Source organism: Brassica oleracea, chromosome C9, assembly GCF_000695525.1.
Source record: "Brassica oleracea var. oleracea cultivar TO1000 chromosome C9, BOL, whole genome shotgun sequence".
NCBI classification, from domain to species: domain Eukaryota; kingdom Viridiplantae; phylum Streptophyta; class Magnoliopsida; order Brassicales; family Brassicaceae; genus Brassica; species Brassica oleracea.
In genome coordinates, this window is record NC_027756.1 from 15,072,812 (window position 1) to 15,083,679 (window position 10,868).

At 30.0% G+C, this 10,868-nt stretch overlaps 1 protein-coding gene across 1 annotated transcript; it reads right to left on the minus strand.

Annotated features, from left to right (window-relative positions):
• Positions 1–745: 745 nt before the first annotated feature.
• Positions 746–3,457, minus strand: LOC106313254. Its single transcript, XM_013751021.1, has 9 exons — positions 2,952–3,457; positions 2,688–2,765; positions 2,216–2,614; positions 1,996–2,131; positions 1,752–1,917; positions 1,552–1,680; positions 1,268–1,462; positions 1,066–1,188; positions 746–977 (listed from the first exon to the last, which is right to left on the minus strand). The coding sequence occupies exons 1-9, from the start codon at positions 3,118–3,120 to the stop codon at positions 870–872; spliced, it is 1,503 nt and encodes a 500-aa protein (XP_013606475.1). The 5' UTR covers positions 3,121–3,457; the 3' UTR covers positions 746–869.
• Positions 3,458–10,868: the final 7,411 nt, after the last annotated feature.

The following is a 10,868-nucleotide window of genomic DNA, read 5'->3' on the forward strand; positions in this document are numbered from 1 at the left end:
ATTAAAATGACATGTATCAATTCGATGGTTGATTTGAAAGTTTTCAAAACCATATGGAAGATAAAGGTCAAAATAATTCAATTGTGAAAATAATACTGTTCATTTTTTTCAAGAATGTGTTCGATAGAAAAAATAATGTTTTTATGTCATAATTTGTTTAATGTCCAATCCGATCAACCCATGATGTATTAATTATAGTTTTGTTCCATCATTTTTAATAAAAATTGATCCGATCCATCGGAAAGAAATTTTATAATAACAACAAAAAATATTGTATATATATAAATAAAATGATCAAATATATAAAAGAAATTATCGATAATATATACAAATAAACTCATCCTGCGTTTTGCGCAGGTCTTATCCCAGTATAATAGTATTTTATCATCACATGCTCAATATGCATTAATCAGCCATATAATAGTATTTTATCATCACATTCTCAAATGCATTGCATAAGTTATAATATAGATAAATATGTGTTTTTTTTTTCTTTTTTCATTTTGTGGGTCGGCGGACATCACATCTGCTCCGTATCCAAAATATAGTTGTCAAGTATTCCGGGCCATGCTGGCCTGCTGGGCAGGACTCGCAGATTTTGAATCATATTCCCATCACTAACTGCAAGTATAGGATCCAACTAGTGTCATGTCTGCTAGAGCGCAAGATTGTGTGATTCTTTCGCAGTGTTTTGATCTCACACAAGAGATATGCTTATATTTCCATCAACGGATTGAAAATCAAATGGCCAAATTTTTTTCACTATTGGGTTTTCCTTCAAAACGAAAACAAGCTCTTAGATCTTTGTGTTCTTAAGGGACAAAAATAAATAAAGAAAAATACAATTAAGAAGTTAATTTTTATGTTCGTCATAGAAATTCTTGACCAAGAGCTAACTGATGATAATTCATGTAATCAATCCCATTTAACCGAACGCAACACAGAATCTGCTCCGGTAACTCCTCCGGTTTATTCCCCTGCAAAAATGAGATTTCACAAGTCAAAATAACCATTAGAAAGTACCAAACTTTCCTAAAAAAAAAAACAGACTGCGATTTATTTTACCTGAATAGTTAGTCCAACATCAAGAACACAGTTCTTGAGCCTATCTAAAAATGCTTCAAACCCTTTCCGTGATATGTAGCTGAATCTATGCATATCAATATCAATCTCAAAGTAGTTTTCACCCTACAAACATCAAAACTTGAAATGTTAGTTTAAGAAACAGGATTTGCATTTTGTTTTGTTCGATACTTGTTGTCGATACCGAATAAAACTCATGTTGTGGACGTGAAAGCACAGGCTTTTCATTATAAGCATTCATGAGCTTCTTCTCTGCACCATTCAACTGGAGATCATCTACGTTTGCAACACGCCCCAGTATTTTTAACCGTTCTCTAAACGGCACATTTGCATCCATAGCAAAGCCTCTAACTTTCTCAACCTCATCATCTATCAATCTCTACAAAGAGATTTCAAAAACATGTATGAGAGAGCACATATCAAGGGAAAAAATGAACAGAATCAAGAATGATGGAAAGATTAATTTACCTGAATGCTTTCTTGAAAATGAGGTGGAATCTCTTTTAAATAATTATCAGAAAGTTTAAAGTATAAAACAAAGTTCATCCCTTCTCCATCAGTTTCACCTTGAAAGATTGCAGCTGGATACAAAGGAATCTACAAGAGGATTCAAAGTTAAGCACAAACCCACAAGAAACACCAATTCAAGAACGGTTTAGACAATGTACCTGAACATTTACAACGAGGATAGATGGGAGCTTGGTCGGGGTTGTACTAACAACAGGAAGCTCCACGTATTGCGCTATATGGTTTATTTTACGTTGCGATAAGAATACATCAACACCAAAGGGATTATATGCAGCATAGTTTGGTGCAAACTCTTTCTTCTTTTCTCTACCAAAACAAAACAGAATCATCTCAGTTTTGCATTAGTACTCAAAAACAAGAAAGCTCTCTTTGTATGTTATCTACCTGAAATAAGTTTTGCTACGAACACGGAAGCTACTTGGCTCAATGATAGACCAACAATCCAACATCTTCTTTTCGAGCGGACAGAAAGGAACCTGAGTACCTGCCACAGGTCTCTGCAACTGCATTTTCGTAGAAACTGAAACATTGAATAGAGAAACAAAAGTGAGTTTCTTCTTCAGAATCAAATGCCATGGAGAAGCTACAAAAGTTGATAACTTACGTAAAGGACCAGTAGCGTGACCTTCTCTCCACTTGAAAGACAGTTTAAGCGCAGCTTTCTTCCTCGTACCCGGAGGACTCGAGCTTAGAGACCTTCTCTTTTCAATAGAAGGAACGGTTGAGTTAAGACAAGGCAAACAGTTGCTGGGGAGAATCCCACAGCTTTCCAGCAACCCTTCGTCTTTTCTCGAGCTGTCATCGCCAACGTTTGAAGATATCTCGTCTATGTAAACAGGCTGCTTAGTGTCGGTCAAAGCACTCTCTGATTTTGATTGTGAGATGATGGCTGCTTCATCTACGCTTAGAGAGTTCCTAGCGGAGCCTCCTCCGAGGTTAGAGTCTTTCACAGATGACATGCTTGATACTGAGATACGCTCAGCTTCCTTTACTGATAACACATCTGAAAGCAATAAAACATGTAAACTATGATGTATTGATCCTAAGGGTGTTTAAAGAAGGTTCCTTTCGTGTACCTTCAACGCTGTGAAAATCATCATCACAGTCTGTTTCAAAGGCGAGGTTGGAATCAAACCATGCTTCATCGGCGCTTGCTGTTTGATTAAAAAAAAGTTCCAATATTTAATCACAAATTGTTAGCTAATCTAACACAACAATCAATGGATCAAAGGCTTTAAAGGTTAAGCCTTTGAGATAGGCAAGAGAGAGATGCATAAGCCCATGAAGCTAAATTGATCATAAAACGTGAAATCAAGAACAAGATCAAGAGAGAGAGAGACCTTGGAAGGTGGGATTGGTGAAGGAAGGAAGGTGAGATCCGTCAGATAAGCGAGAAGAAGAGACAGCTCTCTTCTTATGAATCTTTCGTCTTGTCCGATTCTTTCTCCTCTTGCTTGACCTTGCTCTCCCTCCTACGCAGCTCTTAGGCGTTGACACGCAACCTCCCATCTCTCTCTCTCTTCTGATCTCCAAAAAATCAGAACTTTTTAGAGCTTTCTCTTTCTCTCTCCTCTCTCTCTCTCTGACTAAAAATCAGGTAGGATCTGGTAGACACGATCCACGAATCCACTAATAAGGAAAAACCCAGAAAGTTTTAGAGAGAAATGTGGTTCCTTTTTCACGAGAGGAGAGAGAAGAAGGAGACACAGACAACTAGACAAACAGTTTGGTGAGGAAGATGAACTTCTTCTTCTTCTTTACTTCCAAACAATAATCAGTAAATAGAAGAAAGAAAAGAAAAATGTTGGTGAAAAATGTTTTCTTTGGTTAATTATTGGGGGATTAGGAAGTCAAATGTTTTATCAAAATGACATGTTGTTGATACTTATCGCATATCCGCTGCGTTCACGGCATCTCCTTATAAAGCCATTATGTTGGTCTCACTTCCCCCATTTGGATTTTACAATCTAAGCAACACTTGCGTTTTTCTTATTTAACGTTTTCTAGTAAATTACAATGTTTACTAGGTAATAATCCGCGCTTTGCGTGAAATGTGATTATTAGTTTCGTTATTTTTTAATAAAGAAACATTAATCTGTTTAATCTGAATATCGGTTCGGTTTTAAGTTATTTTTTTATTTTTAATCTTCTAAAATATAACTATCACTTTAAATCAATATTTATTTGGTTTGTTTGATTAAAATGTTTGATGATTTTGGTTTTTTTTCCTGTGATAATCAAAAATTACTATTATTTATTTGTTTTCATGTTATGAATCTTAGATAGTCGTGATGTCGAACCAATGGTCTCATATTATAGTTTCTAAACGGAAAATAGTTAAAAAAAAAAGAAAAAAAAATTATTAAGACAAATCATTTTACTACAATTTGATCGATAGTGAAAGAATCATTAAGAAAAAAAAAATATTTTAACTTTCAAAAAAATTAGATATTTCAATTGTGGTAAATACTTAGTTATAAGGTGCTCACGTCAATGTGCACATGTATGTTGATGTAAAAATAAAGATGATTGATAAATATATAAAGATACTGTTAATTAATATTATATTGCATTCTTTTCAAAATAATACATGATAAATAAATTTCTTAAAATGAATTTATTTAAAAACAAAAATATTGAATTTATTTAAAAACAAAAATACTATAAAATTTATATAAACTATAATATATAACTTATATATAATTCTTTAAATATATGTATATATATATATATGCATATAACGGATGAAATTGGATATCCATTCCTATAAATATTGATATTTGTGATTTGCTTTTTTTTTACGGATATTGCATTTTAGTATTTGATTTGCTTCGTAGAGTAACGAATATCCAGATTTTTCGGTTCCAATCAAAACGGATAACGAATCAAATCAAAATTTATGAATAACTTGTCCAGCTCTATTCGTAAACAGTAAAAAAACGTAAAGAAGAACAATGCATATGAGTTTTATATTAAAAAAACGTAAAGTACATAGTGTTAACATATTTATGTAGAGTTTGGCTGAGAAGCTCTCTACATGTGACATGTGTCCATTTTAGTGTGAACGCATTTATTACAATGTTTCTACACGTGACATGTGTCCAGTTTGGTGTGAACGCATTTATTACAATGCTTCTCTTTTAATATATAAGTGATTTGGAGTTATTTTTCTTAATAATGTAAACACATCATGCCATGTAATGGACAATGAGAGGATACATTGATTAGGGTGGTAAACAATTTCTTTTAACATGATTAGGATTGTAAATTTTGGTTTTTGACATGAGTAGGTGGTAAATATTTATTTCTTTATCTTAGATGACCACGGTTGTGCCAAATAGTTGAAAGATGAATCTCTTATAAGAATCTAACTTTTTAAATAGAATAATTAAATAGAGAATGACATTCAAAATACTTTTTAAATTTCTAAAGTTTGCATACAATACATTTTAAAATTTATTTAGTTATACTATAGAAAATATATTCATTTAGAATAATTTATATAGTAGATTTTTAATACTTCTATTTTAATAGATTAGATTCGATATGTAATGAATTTGAGAAGAAAATTCAGTTTTTCAGAAATTTATTATTAATATTTCTATGACAAATATATATTAAAGTGAAAAATGTAAGGAGAAAAACCATAAATCTATCCTAGGACTAGAAGATACTGTATATGTATTTCCCGGTCTCTGGTACCGAACAACGACATTATTGGTTTTGCGGCTTTTGTTTGTGTTGTTGAGGGAGAACTCTACTCAGATTATTTGTGGTTTTGAGCTTGATTTTTTTAAATAGTCCGGGGGTATCCGCTGGACCAATACCCAACGGACTAAGTCTCTAGGGTTTTGTCTACCGGCACCGGACATAATCAATTATTTGTAATGAAAATTAGAGATCTATGTCGTCTGACCACACATTTGAGCTTTATTTTTATTAGCAGGTTCAGGCTGTTTGATTTCGAAGAAATTGTAGAAACTGTGGGTTTTAATATTTTGAGATGGTCACTGTAATTTATGACTGAGATGATGGTTCACTCTGTGGTCTATATTTACTTATATCACCTGGTTTTTTATTTTTATTTTGCCAAGGTGTTGCTGTTTCTTTGATTTATTTATTATATGTAAAATCAAATTTTCATTTATATGATATTAATAGTTTAGCAAAAATAAGTTATAGTGCTTTAGATATATTAATGCTTTATGTGGCTTGTTAGGATAGGGGTATTTCATTGTCTCTAATCTTTTGAATTTTGAGTTAATTTTTCGAGTTTTCGATTCAGTTATAGTTGTTTAATTTGTTTAGTTATTTTTTTACCACAAGTCATTTTTATATTTCTGTCAAAATTAAATAATATTATATTATATTTAACAAAAATATATATGTAATTTTGTATTTAAAAAACAAAATATGTAATTGTGAAAATATTGGGGGTATGTTGTATTTATTTGTCTATTTGGTTAGTTAGGCAGTCGTGGTGGTGAACACCGAACCAAGTAACCAAGTCACAACGAGAAAAGTATGGGACACTTAAAATCACACGTGTTCAAATGTTAGTGGTGACACTGCTAGTGGGCACACCTCACACGTAGGATTTGTTGTCTTGTCCCTTTTACTTTTTTATTTATTTGTGCAATCATTAAATTTTTGGAAAAATTAGTCTATAATATATATTATTATTATATTTTTTTAACAACAAAATTATTATTTTGTATTTATAAGCAGTTTTGAAAAGTGATTGTTTTCTTTTTTTCTCATAGATAATTAATGCTAGAGGTTTTGAGTTTAAATTTTTGTCAGCACCTGTGATATTTAGAGCATCAGCAATGATTAAAAAAAAAGACTATCTCAAACAATTTTTTTAATAATTTTTTTTTTTATTTTATTTTATTTTATTTTTATAGAAAATATAAACCACTAATTGAAAGACAAATATAGTTTATGTTCTAATAACTTTTGGAGTTGCTATCAAAGAAGAGCTGCGCATGAATCTCTCTTTTACTTTACAATTATTTATATTAATTTTAATCATGAGAACACCTCTTAGAACATACCAATATGGATGTTCTTAGTCTACAAATAAAAATTCTCTAATATACGTAGAAATAAATAGTGTATACTAATATGTAGATCCAGGCCGAAGATGGGGTTTTCGTAGATATGGAACCGCTTTCGCTTACGGTGTGATAGTTCTTATAAAAGTTTACCCTAAAATTTTCAGTTTTGAAAAGTGTTTGAATCCAACTAATACTTACTTCTCACAGATGACTGTCAGAGATTTCGAGTTCGAACCTATTTCACCACGGTGATATTTAGACTCTCCAAATAAAAATTAATTCATACACGTATGGATAAGCTTCATCCATGTAGGGATAAACAGTCTATACTAACTCGTATGTCCATGCAAAGATGAGATTTTTCTTGGATATGGAGATGCTTTGCCGTGAGACTAATCAATATAAAAAGTTTACCTTAACAATTTTTGAGAAGTGATCGTATCCTATTGATCCTTCATTCTCATACATGAGGGTCAGAGGTCCTATATTACTATGGTGGTACTTTTTTTTTTTTTTTTTTTTTTTTTTTTTTTTTTTTTTTTTTTTTTTTGTTTAACCAGGTGTTGGCCAATCTTCGGCCAGCCCACCACCTAGGTCCGGCGCCAGCCTTTGCCTGTACCGGTTAGGGCTCTGGGCACGCCTCCCCGCCCTGCGAATCGAACAGCTGACCTCCCCAAGGGGCAGATACCACTGGACTATCGAGTCCGGGTTACTATGGTGGTACTTAACCTCTCTCTTTTTTTAACACATGGTATTTAACCTCTCCAAACAAAATTTTCCCTCATACGCGTAGGGACAAATGGTACATAATAACATCTATTTTCAGACCATAGAGCTTTTACTGGATATAGGGTTATTTTACGGTTGAGTTAGTAAAGATTAAAAATTTATCCTAATAGTTTTATTTTGGATTTGGGTTTCTAACTAATAAGTCAATAAGATCGTCTAGTAATAGACAATTTGACTACCCCTAGTATTAGTCAAAAGCCATTTCAAATTTGAGCCGGACAATGTCATATCCACCTTAGAAACATCTAATATATGCCACACCAGTTCTGTACCACACTCACATAATATCAAAATGTAATCATAAATACATTTTTGAAATGTCTTCAAATATACAAAGGATTATAAAGGTATGTAAAATCATTTAAGCCTCTTATAATCATTTATCAATTATTTTAAAACTCTTATAACCAATAAAAGTATTAAAATTAATTTATAAATATTTATGCACTGTTTTATCAATTTTATAACCAATTTATAAGCCCCATAATGATTAATAAGTCTTTATCAATGATTTCATAAGCCTATATAGTTTATGCTATATTTGTTATTAACTTTTATAAATTATTTATAAGCCTTTAAAAATTATTTTACAAATTCTTATAAGCCTTTATAAATTATTTTACAAATTCTTATAATCCTTTATAAATTATTTTACAAATTCTTATAAACCTTATACATTATCTTACAAATCATAGAAGTAATTTATAAGTCTTTGTAAATATCCTATAAGCTATTATAAATGATTATTATATTATAGAAATAAAATTATAAACTTTTAAAAACACTTTTTATTTTTTGAACTCTTATAACTGATTTTATTACATCTTATAAGTCATTAATAAGGCTTTATAAATGATTTTATGCCTTTATAATCCCATATATATTGTTTATAATATTTTATAACTAATTTTATAAGTTATATAACTAATTTTCAAGTTTTTATAAATAAATTTATAAATCTTAATCTATTTTAGTTATTTATAAACCTCAGTCCTATTTTACAAGCTTTTACAAAAACATTATCAGTCTTTAATGATGAAATCCCCAACTAAAATATTTAACTATAAAACGGCATTAAAGTTTTTAATCCAAAATAAACGGGTATTATAGACGGAAGTTGAAAAACGCTAACGTTTTGTAAGTTGAAGATTTAAAATGTTAAAATCTAATTGAAATATTTTATTTAAGTTTTTATTTTGTTCAAAAATAGTTTAGAGATAGGTTTTATCACTAGATGCTTTAACTGATAATGCTTCAGTTATTCATTTTTATTATATTAGCTTGCAAACAGTTCTTTGAATAGACCACAATTACTAGTGGCAACTAAAAAATAACCATAATTTCTTATTTAATTTTCATCAAATTGAAAAGAGATTAAATAGAAATTATTAAGTTTGGTTCTTACACTTCACAAATATTTTTATTACATTTATAATTTGATATAAATTATCTTGGAAAAATAGAAAACTAACACATAAATCGAGTTTAAGTTGCATAAGCAAATCTAGCCATAAAGTTTTTGAAAATTCTTCAGCATGCTAAGAGTTCAAACTCCAATAGTAACTGAAAGGGTCAAATGACAACCATCATTTTAAATTTTAATATCATATATTTAAATCGCTATTTAGTATTAAGTTAGTAGTAAAATAAAGGGAATTATATCATATATTTGAGTTATTTTATTTAAATATATAATTTGAAATTATTTCATCAAAAATGATTCATATTATACCTATTTTGGTTTCTTTTTCAACACCTATTATTGGTTTTGACAATTAACTTTAACTAAATGAAATTTTTATCATTACGAAATATCTTAATTATTTTTTTAATCAAAAACTAATGTTAAATTTTTCAATTTTTTTTGAAAAAAGTAAGCAAGATTTCTAATCATAATGCATGTATACTTGATCATATATTTGTCATATCAAAATATTCAGAAACTAAATGAACTAAAAATTGCTTTTAACTTATTAAATATTATAGAATTACGTCATGAGAATAACATGGGAAAGAGAAATGTAAAAAAAAACAATAGTTTTTAAAATAACTTTTATAAGAGTTTTGAGATATGTTTTTGTTATTTTAAAGATAATTTAAAATATGTTATTTATAAAATGAATCTGAACCAAATAGTGATAAAATTGATTTTCATAATTATTTTGATTAATAAAATATCTATGATTTATCTTTATGAAAACGCATCACGAAACTCATTTAAATAGAAAATTTGTAGAATATTAGGTTTATCTTATTTTTTTAAACGAAACCTGCGTCCGCGTTCCAAGCAGTCCAATGTAGACGGAGGCAGAGAGGTTCACGCACTATCATTGACTGACTTAGAACCCTAGACATTTCTTCGTGTACGGACTGACACCCAACAACGGCGAGTCAAAATCTGTGTTCTTCTTTTGTTTTTCTTATATACAATAATCCGTGTTTTGTATTTTGTAGTCTTCGCTTACAAAATTAGGTTAATACTCCAGGGGCACATTTAAGTAAACATAAAAACAATAAAACAAAAACATAAATTAATAAAACTCAAGATGTTTGCCCATGGGATAAAATTAATAATATATATAATTTGTTTTAAAAAAAACTCAAGATGCAAGTTACTAAAATCCGTGGGTGCATATTAGAATATGTTTCGGCTTAAATTTTGTCAAAATATAAATAATACTTTATAAAATAATCTATTCTATTAGAATAGCAGTGTGACCCATTGATAAAAGTATGGTCCAACTATTATTTCTTTTATCTTTATCATTATTTAGAATATTATTTATTATGTTTTATGCCATTAGACCTATATTTAAATTACCAATTGAAAAGACCTAAAAAGATGTAAAACAAAAAATATATCCGCCCTTTTTAAAAATAGTTATCTTCTTAAAAATAGTTTTAAAGGCGGGTCAGAATCTAGTTATCTTCTTGAAAATAGTAGAGTGCAATTGTACATAGTCACCTAAATAAATTCACCGTTCAAGACTACGATGGTTTTTGCCGTTTTGGTCAGAATATGCTATTCTATATAAAAACCATTTTTTGTCTAAATATTAAAAAAAAAATCCAGTTTTACTTGAAACTATCTAGCGATGGAAATATTTAAAGTAAAATACAATGATACATTGTGATTTAATCAAAATATTGATCTCATTCAGTGAGTTTACTCGATGCTTTCTTCTGTAGTCAGATATCTGAACCAATTGGTAACTCCCAAATCAATGGAACCATATGTTCTAAAGATGACCAACTATCGTACCAGAATGAGGTAGAACACCGGTTTCTCACTTTCAGTTAATAGAATTATTTAGATGTATCTGAATATTTGAAGATATTTTCCTCGGGCCGGCTCACTAGAGAGGACAAGGGGTGCGACCACCCCGGGCCAAGCCCGTGTCCCTCCGT

Excerpts from the sequence above, each read along its gene's own strand:
- LOC106313254 (XM_013751021.1), bottom strand. The coding sequence starts at position 3,120 with ATGGGAGGTTGCGTGTCAACGCCTAAGAGCTGCGTAGGAGGGAGAGCA. Across the intron at positions 2,615-2,687 it reads TGATTTTCACAGCGTTGAAG|ATGTGTTATCAGTAAAGGAA; the intron begins GTACACGAAAGG and ends TATTGCTTTCAG. Across the intron at positions 1,463-1,551 it reads ATTTTCAAGAAAGCATTCAG|AGATTGATAGATGATGAGGT; the intron begins GTAAATTAATCT and ends ATCTCTTTGTAG.